Below are 12,915 nucleotides of genomic sequence, written 5' to 3' on the forward strand. Positions count from 1 at the left end.
TTAACCAATAAGCCTCACGTATCACAACGCATGGGGTTTCTCCGTGCCGCACACTGAACGGATATCACCCCTGTGGAAACCGTGACCCTATGCATATTCATACATCATCGTAATCTCGACCTGCAGATACCCTGTGTAGCTTCGACCTAAAAAGCGACAGGACCCTGGCTGTGTCGACGTTTTTATCGAAACGATGCGGTTGGGAAAAGCCATTGCCAGGCAGTCCAGACCTGAGATCACAGGCCACCACGATAATTGCCCTCACACTGTCGGTATCTGCTCCATGCATCGAGAGTCGATAACTTCTTGCAGGAGGCAGACACGAGCTGAAGACTGTAAACATTGGTGCAGATATCGACTGATGTTGTTTGTGCTAGAATAAATTGACCGTCTTTCCCCATCTCTCATTTACTAGTTTGACAAGGCACCGCCTCTACTCCTAAATTCATTATGTCTTTCAAAAAGTTGTCTTTCGCGTTTGGCGCTGCCGCCTTTGCGTCTTCCACATCAGCCTTTCTTTTCCCTAGAAACAACCCACCCCAGCCACCATGCGTCTACCCGTACACTTCTTTCGTCTACTCGGGGTGTTTCTATGATTCTGTTTCCACTCGCTCGCTTCCCTTCCAAGCCGCGTTAGAATTCAACAATGCTACTGTAGAGCAGTGCACTGCTTACTGCAAAGGCAACAATTATCGTTACGCAGGCTTGGAATACTATGGTGAGGAACTATTGTTTGTTGTGCCCTTCAGTCAACCTCGCTGCTAACAACGACTCTTCAGGTCAATGCTACTGTGGTGCGAGTGTCTCGAGTGGCGCGGCCCCCGAGGCTGATTGCAATCTCCCCTGTAATGGTAGGCTACCTCCTATATCTCAGATTAACAAACAGCGTACTGACCTTTGTGTGAAGGCGACAAGACGCAGGCTTGTGGAGGCCAGGATAGGCTTTCAATCTATCAAGATCCAACGTTCCCAGATGCCGACGATATTGCAATCTCTTCCGATTACATGTCGCTAGGTTGCTACACCGAAGGCACAAGCGGCCGCTCTCTTGACTACTCCCAATGGGACTACCTTAACATATCTGCCATGACGACTGAAACATGTCTCACTGCCTGCGGTGCCAAAGGATATCCTTTTGCTGGTACCGAATTCGGACGCGAGTGCTACTGTGGCGTAGTCTTAGGCAACGGCACGACACCGAGTGATGCAGGGTCTTGTTCAACTCCCTGCACCGGTAACAGCACACAATATTGTGGTGGACTTGATCATCTCTCACTCTATGTCGCTAAGAACCTTGAATCTACCAACCCATGTGCACCACCTGTTTTATCCTCCTCAAGTAGTTCGTCAACGACCCCAACACCGACGCCGTCTTCATCAACATCTAGCTCCACATTGAAGACCACGACAACGTCGAAATGCGTGGGATATAAATGCCCGCCGCCGATCACATGCAAGACATCGACCTCCACTCCAAAGTCTACGCCAAAGACCTCAACTTCGACCAAGACATCAACTCTGAAGACCACGACAAGCTGCAAGAGTAGTTCAACGCCAAAGAGCACTCCTAAGAGTACTCCGAAATCGACTTCGACAAAAAAATACCCCTGGTGAGAAAGTGGTGACGGTAAGAGGATAACAACAGATGTTAGAGATCTTGGGAAAACAGAATGGGTCAAGCTCAATGACATGTTTTTTTGTTCCAATTAGGTCCAGGTTGGCGATGTTAAATAATAATCATACCTCTATTAGCTGAACATTACGATAACAGTATTGGCAACCTGTATTGAGTCTTCTCACACCCGAGGCGCTGTGCTCTCGTTTTCATGACCTCTACATTAAGTTCGCATTAGGTTCATGCACTACGACGCTGAAGCATTGGTAGGAACCAAGACGACAGCAACATGATTTACGGCCGGAGGGAGGGGGTAAGGCCATTACCATATTTCTCCCGCTTTTCGTACCTACTATGATCACAGGGGTAAGTAGTTGTTAGTAGCTTGGCATAAGCGATGAGCTCAACGTGTTGCGTAGTCTCAATTCCTCAGGGTGGTTGGTTGGATTAGCTGGTTGACTCTCATTTCCACCCCTTGGATGCAGTACATATACTAACCCTAGTTCCTCCTGCGACAATAGTAGACTCACCCATTCAATTCGAGTACGTCATGTTGTGACGAAAGATCGGATGATCCACCAAAGATTCCAAGGGACAATGTTCACCTGGGAGCGTCTCCCCAGTATTTAGCTGCCAGTCCATGGTCTTGGGATTTATTGTTTTTTAAGCTCCAACACCTGCTACCAGATGCAGGGGAACAAAGGTATAAGTAGGATGTTATCATCTGTTCAAGGCATCTTCTTTCTCGAGGCACTTTCTATTATATTTTCATTGAGTGTTATCAATATCACCGCTGTCATAGCTATCATCATCGTCGAACCAAGATGTGCACAGCTTCGTTCGGGACATGGCTGCTCGTGGCTCTTTTCTTGACTTTCACATCAGCCAACCCGGTTCTGCAGCCAGCTTGCCCATATCCGTACACTCCTTTCGCCTACAAAGGCTGCTTTTTCGATTCAACATCTGACCGAACCTTCCCTTATCAACCACCTGTTGACTTTGACGCTATTACCATCGAAAAATGCACCGCGTACTGCAAGGTACTTCACTTCTGGGCCTCTCTTCTCACATGATCACTGACCGCGAAACCAGAGTAATGGATATCAGTATGCTGGCCTAGAGTACTACAGGGAATGCTTCTGCGGGGCCACGCTCCCTTCCGACTCTGCCCCCGAGACTTACTGTAATCTCACATGCACTGGCGACGAGTCCGGGATTTGTGGCGGCCATGACACGCTCTCGGTCTACGCAGACCCTACGTTCCCCGACAATGTTGCTGAATCTTCCAACTATACCTCGCTTGGTTGTTACACAGAGGGAAATGGTGGTCGAGCGCTGGCTATTTCTCCGAAAAAAATTTCACAATCTAGTAAGATGACTATTGAGGTGTGTCTGAATGCATGTGGTGCATTAGGGTATCCATATGCTGGCCTAGAATATGCAAATGAATGTTTTTGTGGTGTAAGGCTCGATTATAATCCCACTAGGTTAGTGTGCTATTGAATGTTTCGGCCCAAGGCTAACTGAAGAGCAGCGCTCCAGCTGGGAAGTGTAACATGGCTTGCAGCGGAGACAGATCACAAATATGCGGAGGATCGTCTAAGCTGAGTCTTTACGTCGCTAAGAATTTGTAAGTGGAAGGTTCTCATGAACGATTCTGGAGGTAAGCCTGACCGGTGCTGTAGACTATCGGACCAGCCTTGCGGAACAAATCAGGAACCTCCATACTCTTCTTCTTCTTCTTCTTCATCATCATCATCATCATCATCTTCTTCTTCTTCTTCTTCTTCTTCTTCTTCTTGGGTATCAACGCCAAAACCATCACCCACTCCCACTCCCTCCAAGACAACGTGGGTATATAACATCCCGTCGAACACGTACACAGCCCCGCAATACGCGCCTACCGTGTCCAGCAAGCCTCCTTCCTCATGTCTGTGCTCGACGCCAGCTCCGTGGGCTGGGAACAAGAGCGTTGGAGGCATTTTTCTGTATACTTTCCCCTCCTTTCTTCCCATTTCTCTTCGGAAATTATACGAACCTGACTTGTCCACAGGCCATGTGTAGGCTGTAACGATAACCCTGTCCAAGTTCTACTTCTCCCCTTCAAGCTCTTCAACTCCGACAACTCGCTCACTTGCCCCACGTACAGGGCCTCACAGCTCAAGGATGCATGCTACGATGCGTGTAAAACGCAGCTTGATTGGTGTATGAACTATGCCGACCAGAGCAGGAATAATGGCGGACAGCCGGAGCCGTATGAGGAAGCGAGCGCAAAGTGTAAGCAGCAGTATGTGGATTGCTATGCGGTGAATGGGGGAGTGAAATATGAGGGGAAGTGTTCGTGAGGATAAGGGGAGAGTGTGTGATGAGCAGTTGAGAGCTTAACAATTGATGGAGGAAAACTTAGCAACGAAAGATGTCGTCAGTCTTCAAGAAGGGGAACTGCAGATGAGTGTGAAAAAAATATCCTCACAGGCGCCAATCTCACCTCCCATCCCACTCAGCCTTTCCCCACCATGCCACTCTTCCAGTGCTTTTGAGATGCGCTTTTTCCTTGCGTTCCCGAGCCCTGCACCTCGACCCCATCCTACACAGAACCTCCCAACAGCCCAACAGCCTAACAGCCCAACAGCCCAACAGCCCAACAGCCCATCAACCAATACCTCTCCAGCCGACCTCGGCCAACCTTCATCAGGCCGATCTGGTCTTGAGACGCAAGATTCCCCGCGATGCTCAGGGAATAATCCCCAAGCCAACAGAAACAGTTCCATCTATAAATCAAGCCAAATTCATACTAGCCAAACAGAATGGTCACGCCTTCACGGGCCAACGCAGCGCTCGTGACGAGTCCCGCATGATCCGTTGTGCGTTGCTGGTGATTCGACGGTATGATTGAAGCATGAGAATTATTACTCCATCACTATGTCTGCTGTGCTAAGTGGCTCGGGCATCCTTTCTTCCGAGTCGGATTTTCACCACTTCGCGATTTCGCGGCTTCGTGACTTCACGACTTCTCCCTGTTCCTCCCAATCAAGATATTTCCTTGATCAAGGACCGCACACAGCTGTTTAATAGAGTGGAGAGCTAGTAGCCTCACCTGCCCCTCCCTCGCTTGTGGCGTCCGTTATCGCGTTATCGCTCACCACTAGCTCCCTTAGTGCGGACAAGTATCGCGTCACACGCTCACCTGTTCTCCGTTTGCGCGACTTCCGACCTCGGGAGGAGGGGACGGGTACTTCTAACTTCGACCAGAGCTCATCTATCCTCCTTTACACACTCTGGCGAGATTGCGCTCCGGTTCGAGTGCTTTGTGCGGGAGTTGAAAGCTGCAGAGATATTACGAACAAGTGTACCCCGCTTGATTTCCTAGGAGCTCTCGTCCGATCATAGCGACAGGCTGTTCACCGCTCTATTTGCGGTACAAGAGACCACATCTTCCCGGTTCTCTCTTCTCTCACGCCTACGAGAACTCTTCGACAAGCGACAACGATGACGCGCTCAGCCACCGCCCCAACAACCCCCTTCCCCTTGTACCTCCTCCCCAGCAACCCCTTCCGCTCTCGTCGCCGCTCCTCAACCCTCTCCACCACGCCCACAAGCTCCCCCTCCACCTCTCCCCCAACGCACCCAACATCCTACCTCTCTAGTTCCTCAAACTCCTACCTCCGCTGCCACAAATGCCTCACAGACCTCATCCCCGCCTCCTCTATCATCAGCAAAGGCTTTACTGGACGGCACGGTCGCGCATACCTCGTTGCTCCACCACCGCCTCAAACACTCCCAACAACTGAATTACCGCCGGGAGGTGGGAGTGGGAGTTTGCCTAATACAAACACCGGAAAACCAGTTCCAAGGCAGCTGGTTACGGGCGCGCATACGGTGTCGGATATTTCGTGCAGGACGTGTACGACGGTGTTGGGGTGGAAGTACGTGGATGCGGAGGAAGAGACGCAGAAATACAAAGTCGGCAAATTCATTCTCGAAACGCGGCGCGTGGTTAGGGGAGTGGATTGGGAGAATGGGAATGATGATGCTGATAGTATAGTGGAAGGAGGAGGCGTTGGTGAACGCACAGAGGGTCAGGGAGGGGGAAACGGTGCGGGTGGGGATGGGGAGATTGAATTCGACTCTGAAGATGAGGATGAGTGTGAGGATTTGTTCTCCGGGATCTGGAGTCCGGGGCTTGCGAGACGGAGGAGGAAGAATAGGCGGTTTGGGAGGGAGGAGGAGGAGGAGGAGTAGTAGGATGACACCACCCGAATCGTTTCGCTGGCGGGCGAGAATGCGATACTAGCCCATTCCGAAAGAGGATGGCAAAAGGCGGATGATCGAACCATGCATATATACCGGCCTGTGCAGGCACCGCGGCTTAACATTTCCACTTTCTACTCTACACAGGTTTAATCATGAGGGGTTGGCAGAGAGCGGCGTTCCCCAGGACTTTGGCTTTCACGCATATTACATATCCACTTCGGCATACAGATACCCTATTTCGCCAGCCACGAGTCTCGCGCATCCCTCAAAGACGGATGCGTAGGCAGAAGAAAGCAGATCAGGACATACATATACCCTACACTCTATACCCCACATCAATATTTGAACATATAGTTAGTCTACGTATACTCTACGATTAGCAAAATAGGTTGGTTCATTTCGTCATTGCAAGCATGTGTTACTGTACATAGGACATAATAGCAATACACTCAGCACCACTCATCTGAGCATACCACATCACATAATTAATCAATCAATCAAACATTACACTCCCCAACCCCCTTCTCCTCCCAGCTTCCCTAACACCCTCCTTCACCCTCTGCACAGCATCGTCCCACTTGTTCTTCTCAAACCCCCCGTTCCCTTCCCTATCCCCACTCCCCTCATCGTCAACCTCTCCCACCACCCAAATCAACCACCTAACAACTCCCACCGCCTTCCCCAAATCCCTCTCCTCGCCGACAACCCTCCCGAGATACCTCCCCAACGCCTCCACATCCTCGCCATACGGCCCCTCATCGCTGAACTCCCTCACCCAATCCCGAATCGCTGTTCGCAAATCCACCACGTCCCACAGCCTGCGCGTCGTAAATGTTGGTTTGGGGGGTCTAGGGATTTTAATACGTTGTGGCCTTTTCACCACTGGGGGAAGCGCAGCTTCTTTCTGCTTCCTGGCGATCGTGACAGCGAGTCTGGAAGCCTGTAATTTCTTCCTGCGATGTTCCTCCACCACTTCTCTCCGTAGGTCCTCGGGCAGCGCGGAGAGGAAGTCCGGGTCAAGTTCCTCGACGCCCCCACCTCCGCTTCCACTTCTGCCTCCACCTCCACTGTGTTCTGCGGTGTCGACGCTGGCCCCTCGCCCCGCTCGTATGTTAATGCTAGTATTCGTAATAAAACTTGCCTGCATTAACATTTTCCCACTCTTACTCCTCACACTCGCGGCCGCGGCCGCTGCAAGTTGTGCGGATTTTGGCGGACGGCCTCGCCCCCGTTTCACCGGCAATCCACTGTTGGGTTTTTTGGTGGGGATCCCAATGATCCTGGATTTGCGTGGGGATTGGGGGAGAAGTGTTTGATCTGGTTTTCTGTCGTGCGGGGAGGAAGGGATGGTTAGAGGGATGGTAGAAGGCGTTGCAGAGTCAGCGTATTGTGCAAGGACCTCAGCGCGGACGTCTGCGGGTAGGGCGGCGAGGATGTAGGGGTCGAGTTGGGAGTGGGCGGGGAGGGCGGTTAGGGGTATTCTATCTCTGTCTTCATGTTCTTTGCTCTTGCCCTTTGGAACGTGGGGTAAGGATTCACAGGATTTGTGTGCTGCTGGGGGGGCAGGTGGGTTCCGCGGCGCGGGCGTCGGCGACGATTGCCGCACTTGTCTGAGCAGTTTCGAGCGGATGTCTTCGGGGAGTTCGGCGAGGACTTTGGGATCGGCTTGTGTTGGTAAAATAAACTGCGTTCCGAGAGTATTAAGGGGGCGGCGGGACGGCGTTGAGTGATTGAGTTGTTGTGCGCCGAAGGAGATGTGGTCTGCATCCGCTCTTCCTACAGCTTTTGGCTTCCTGGGCGTCTCTGGGTCGTCCTGGATAGGGTCTGCGTCGGCAATTTTGGGGGCTTTGCGGGTGCTGGTGGTTTCGGCGTTGACGTTGACTTTGAATTGGAGACGGCGTTGGGAGCTTTCGAATTGGCCGTCTATGGTGCTTTTGATATGTTCGAGCTTCGTCATTTGAACGCCTATGCCTCGAAGCTCACCCGGAGAGAAACCGAAGCCTTTGAGGATACTTAGGGCCTCCTTGGTCAAGACATCCTTTGCATTTGTAGCAACACCAAGGACCATACTCTTATTATACGTATCGCATTTTCCGTGGCCTAAATGCTTCGGCGGATCGAGAGGAGCATCTGGCGAACGGCGCATGATCTTCATAGTGAATTGCTTTCCCTTGACCTTCTCTTTAATAAGACGTTTTTGCAACTCGCCACAGAGACTTCCGATGAACTCGTCTGCTTGGTCTTGGTTCTCAAACCGAACACCCCAACTCACTTCCGCGGACACGGATTTCCGGACAACTTGCTCGCCGACTTCTGTGCGGTCAATGCCACGCGAGTACTCCCACAACTTCTCTCCCGTCTTCGGGCCCAACGTCTGGATTAGCCGTTCCTTTGGGAACTCTCGAATGTCCTTGACGAATTTGATCCCCATTTCTTCGAGTTTGCCACCAATTGACCATGCTACACCAGGGAGATCTTGAACCTGTAGCTGTCCGATAAAATCGAGGATCTCTTCATGCTTGATCTGATGTTGACCAGCTGGTTTCGCCTTGCGAAGCGCGACCTTGGCAAGCAAGATGTTGCCACCGATACCGACTGACACGTTGCAGTCTGTTTTCTCCTTGACTTGATTCCGTAGCGACTGTGCGATCTCATCTGCCTTGGCCTGTTCCCGGTAGACGCTTCCCTCGGATACATTCCTCCCGTCACTACCACCTGTGGCCGCGCAAAGACTAGAGACGTCAATGAGCGCCTCATCGATGCTGACGCTCTGAACGAGCCCCCCGGTTGCAAGGATAGCATCATAGAACGCTCGACTCGCTTCTTCGTAGGCTGGAAAGTCGTACGGTAAGATCTTGAGATCCGGACAGAGCTCCATGGCTCTCTTCATCCACATACCATTCTTAACCCCAAATTTGCGCGCCGAGTAGTTGCAGCTTGCAATCTCGGAGCCGTTGCCGTTTCCGTGAGCGACGACCGCAGGTTTATCTTTATACTGTGGATTCTTCTTGAGACTTACTGAAGCGAAGAAACTGTCAAAGTCGACGTGGAGAACGTATCGTCTAGCACCAGGTGGTCTTTTGTGCTTCCGCTGCTGAGACGAGGTCCTCTCGTTGGCTAATGCCTGGAGCTGAGACTTAAGGTCTGCTTTCCAGGTGGATAGGTGGTGCAGGCGGGACTCACGGTAGTATTGCTCGAGAAAGTTTGGGTCAACGACGGTAGATTTGCGGATTTTGGGGTCACGAAGGAGGATTGCATTGTGCTCTTCAGCTGTGAGTTTAGTTTTCTTCGGAGGGGGTTCTACGGGTTCCTCGTCTCCATCTTCAACTGGTCGTTTCACGGGAGAGACAGAACGTGGCCGGGCTTGAGGGGCATCTGGTGGGGTGGGGTCAGCATAGAGGCTGTCATCTTGGTCTGCGATTAGATATTTTGAATTGACATTCTCTTCATGGTGCACCTGTGACCCGAGTGAGGGGCTCGTCTTAGGAGGTGCGACGAGCTTCCTCGGTTTCGAAACGTTGTCAGGCCCTGAGTCGAGCACGCTAGTATCGCGAGACTCCATCTCTGGCTGGTGCGAAGGCGGGAGCTCTTCAATACCGCCGTGTGACATCGGTGACCTCTGCATAGAGAATCGGGAGGGCATTGTGCTACTGGGTGGGGGTGATGGTGACTCAGCCTGACTGCCCCTCAACTGGCTGGTGTACCAGCTGGTATCCGTTTGGTCCCTGTAGCCCCTGGCCTTGACATTGGCCTTGCTAAATACTTTTCCGTTGTCAAATGCTAAGACTCTCTGGCTGTCGCCTTCGTCTACCACTCGATAGTCATTCCAAGGCAACAGTCTCCCTGCTTTTATGCTGGCCACCACCCACCCTGGCTTGACTATGCGATATCGCCTGAACTCAACCACCTTCTTCGGGGTCAGACTGCTGGCGATGATGTGCGTGACGGTGGTTTTGCCGTCAAGGTACTGCATAAAGCCTCCTCCATGCTGGACGATGAGGGTGTGCAGGTCGTTCAACGACGGTTGCGTGTATCCATTGACGTGGGCTACGATTCCTTTGAATATGGCCGGCTTGTCGACGGATTGGCTGCGCAGGTCGGCGTCCAGATTCTGTAACTTGATCTTCTTCCGCCTGAAATAGTCGGAAAACCCGCCGAACTTGGAGCCCTCGTACTCGTCGCCATCCTCATCCTCGAAAGAGTGATTTGAAATACGCTTCCGAACGGCACTCGAGTTGCTTTCGAGGCGCGACCCCATTGTAGCCTTCAGAGAGGGTGCGTGCTCAGCGGGGGTCGTAGGGGGTGCACCGGAGGGATTGTCATGCTGCGATGGCGCTGGCAGGCTCCCGCATGTCGGCGGGGAGATGAGTGAATGTCGGCGCGTCTGTGGCGTGCAGGCATCGCGTCCCGAGCGAACACCGTCTTTCTGCCGGGTGAATCAAGCACTGGCGGGCGGTGAGCAGCGGCCCAAGCGCGATCCACAGCTTTTCTCGAGAAATCTTGGCGAAGATTTTGTATCTCGAGCTGCCCGCCATCTTCGTTTTCTGTTTTCTGCTTCGCTTTCTGCTCCCTCCAGACATCCCCCCCTCTCCCAGAGTCCAGACTGCACTCAGCCCTTTGCAAACCCCCACTCTGCTCGTGCAAAGCTTCCTCTCTCTCCAATTATACATTCCATTACCTACCCCAGCAGTTGTTGCTTCGCTTGGTCGCAATGGCCGGCATGCTACCCGCGAGCGTTTATGGGCTCCGCGTCCCAGCTGGTGGTCTCCCAATCCCCGCTGCGGTAGAGTTCCCCGCCACTGTGAGTAAACCCATCTGATCTTTATCCCTTAGGAATCCGGGCTGAAAGAGCTGTTCGCTCAATACCATGCTTCGGTTCGTCGTCGCAGCGCTTCTGGGCGCCCTCAGCTAATCGGTCCCAGTTTCGCATCACCATGGCTGCCATTGACCCTAGCGCAGTCCCCCAGCTTGACGAGACCTTCAAGACCCCTCGTGCTACCTTGAAACTCATCCGCGAGCCTCTTGGCCCGGAAGACTCTGATGACGAAGACGACGACGACTTTGATAACATCGAGGCTATCAAAGCCCGCCTTGCCGGCGTCATCTCCGACGAAGATTCCGACATGTCGGATGACAGCGATGAGGACAGCGAAGCAGAGAAGAACGGGGGCCCTAGCGACCCTGCCAAGGCCAAGCAGGCCAAGCGGGAAGCATTTGCGAAGAAGCTGAAAGAAGAACTTGAAGCCGAGGAGATGGAGCTCGACCAGCCCAATGGCGTCAATGGAGTCGGCTCAAAAGGGAAAGCCAAGGCCATTGATGGCGACATCAGCAGCGACGACGAGGATGGAGAGAGCGAGGGCGAGGGTGAGGTCGAAGAATTCGTCCTTTGCACTCTCGACCCAGAAAAGGTAAGCGTTCATCCCCTTCTAGTTCCTTCAGTCTTACTAACGCTCTCGAAGAACTACCAACAGCCACTTGATATTACCATCAGTGAACACGAGCAGGTCTACTTCTGCTCCAATGGCACCCACGACATCTACCTCACTGGCAACTACGTCTTGCCTATGGATGACCCTGAGAATGAAGATGACTCGGATGACTATGATGAGGACGAATATGATCTTCCCCCGGATTCGGATGAGCTTGATGAAGTGTCTGACTTGGAGGAGGATATGCTTGATGGGCTCCAGGATCCAAGGATCGAAGAAGTCCCATCTGATGAAGAGCCTCCAAAGCTACTCAAAGCCGAGAAGAAAGGCAAGAACAAGCGGCCTGCTGAAGACTCTGCGAGCGAAGAGGAGCCCACCACTCTCGACGACATGATTAGCAAGACGGCCAAGGCCGAAGCTCCGACTACTACCAATGGCGAGCAGAAGCTGAGCAAGAAGCAAGCCAAGAAACTTAAGAAGAATGATGGCCAGGCTGTCGCCACTGCTCAAGAACCGGCCAAGAAAGAACAGGCAGCAGCACCCAACAGTGACAAGAAGAAGGTTCAGTTCGCCAAGAACCTGGAGCAAGGCCCAACTGGCTCGCCAAAGGTGCAGGAGGAAAAGAAGGAGACCCCAGCAGCTAAGGCTGGGCCGAGAGTTGCCAACGGCGTGACGATCGAGGACAAGAAGCAGGGCAAGGGCCCCGCCGCAAAGAAGGGCAACAGGATCGAGATGCGGTATATTGGCAAGCTGAAGAGCAATGGCAAACAGTTTGATGGTAAGCAATCCCCCTGATCTAAGCATGCGCATCGCTAAATAGAGTTCTAGCCAACAAGAAAGGCAAGCCTTTTGCATTCAAACTCGGTGCAGGTGAGGTTATCAAGGGTTGGGACCTTGGTATAGTTGGCATGACCGCTGGTGGTGAGCGTCGCATAACAATCCCAGCCCATTTGGCATACGGCAAGAAGGCTCTTCCTGGCATTCCCGCGAACTCGGACTTGATATTCGATGTCAAGTGCATGGCGGTCAACTGAAGCATCTTCATCTATATTCACTACGGCTCGTACGTATACGAGACGCACCTCCCTCTTGTACAACCCAACGGACTCCACTCCTGCGCTTACCAGCTCGCGCAGGTGACTGGCGCGTGTTGGGCCGCTGCGCTTCTCTCATATATTTCCTTACGTTGATGTTGCTTTACATGCATAGCGTACGAGATATCCGACTTGCATAATCTTGGGCATGCGATAGATTCGTGCAGGAAGGAAGGATTTCTCACCCAATGCCTGATGCCGCCTCTTTCCCAGCCTTTAGTTTTCCGGTTTTCTGTTTTCCTGATTCTGCGCCCGGAGGGCTATGAGCGGGTGTCATAGCGAGGTGATACCACGAGAAGTATTGCTGAGGATGCTAATACCCGAAAAAGTTTGGAGTATGTGTGAATTAGCGGATTGTAGTAAATAGAGAAGTTCACCCACCTGACATTTGCACCATGAGAAATATTTGATGCTAAGCCAAACCTTCCGGTTCGGGCAGTTAGAGGCTGCTGTGGATTGCTGTGGCAAGAACAGAAACTTTGGAAACGCTTGACCAGCCACGGCTAGTAGCGAAGCTCGGGCC

At 52.3% G+C, this 12,915-nt stretch overlaps 4 protein-coding genes across 4 annotated transcripts; 3 read left to right on the forward strand and 1 right to left on the reverse strand.

The window, feature by feature from the left end:
- Nucleotides 1-450: 450 nt before the first annotated feature.
- BDR25DRAFT_365442 (WSC-domain-containing protein) lies at nucleotides 451-4,359 on the forward strand (the record flags this gene model as incomplete). The annotated part of the gene is made up of 5 exons (XM_033696889.1): nucleotides 451-718; nucleotides 780-851; nucleotides 908-1,573; nucleotides 3,279-3,603; nucleotides 3,669-4,359. The coding sequence occupies 5 exons, from the start codon at nucleotides 451-453 to the stop codon at nucleotides 3,958-3,960; spliced, it is 1,623 nt and encodes a 540-aa protein (XP_033555139.1). The 3' UTR covers nucleotides 3,961-4,359.
- A 443-nt stretch (nucleotides 4,360-4,802) lies between these two features.
- Nucleotides 4,803-6,337, forward strand: BDR25DRAFT_299930 (yippee-domain-containing protein). Its single transcript, XM_033689259.1, has one exon. The coding sequence runs from the start codon at nucleotides 5,105-5,107 to the stop codon at nucleotides 5,855-5,857; it is 753 nt and encodes a 250-aa protein (XP_033555140.1). The 5' UTR covers nucleotides 4,803-5,104; the 3' UTR covers nucleotides 5,858-6,337.
- On the reverse strand, nucleotides 6,319-10,639 carry BDR25DRAFT_390535 (DNA repair protein; the record flags this gene model as incomplete). The annotated part of the gene is made up of 5 exons (XM_033698100.1): nucleotides 10,474-10,639; nucleotides 10,289-10,435; nucleotides 7,021-10,253; nucleotides 6,380-6,957; nucleotides 6,319-6,332 (listed from the first exon to the last, which is right to left on the reverse strand). Exons 1-5 carry the CDS (start codon nucleotides 10,537-10,539, stop codon nucleotides 6,319-6,321), a joined length of 4,038 nt encoding a protein of 1,345 aa, XP_033555141.1. The 5' UTR covers nucleotides 10,540-10,639.
- Nucleotides 10,435-12,744, forward strand: BDR25DRAFT_276209 (uncharacterized protein). The gene is made up of 4 exons (XM_033687540.1): nucleotides 10,435-10,670; nucleotides 10,792-11,277; nucleotides 11,329-12,076; nucleotides 12,127-12,744. The coding sequence occupies exons 1-4, from the start codon at nucleotides 10,581-10,583 to the stop codon at nucleotides 12,330-12,332; spliced, it is 1,530 nt and encodes a 509-aa protein (XP_033555142.1). The 5' UTR covers nucleotides 10,435-10,580; the 3' UTR covers nucleotides 12,333-12,744.
- The last annotated feature ends 171 nt before the right edge of the window (nucleotides 12,745-12,915 follow it).

The sequence above is a fragment of the Lindgomyces ingoldianus genome, assembly GCF_010093535.1.
Source record: "Lindgomyces ingoldianus strain ATCC 200398 unplaced genomic scaffold BDR25scaffold_1, whole genome shotgun sequence".
Taxonomy (NCBI): Eukaryota; Fungi; Ascomycota; class Dothideomycetes; order Pleosporales; family Lindgomycetaceae; genus Lindgomyces; species Lindgomyces ingoldianus.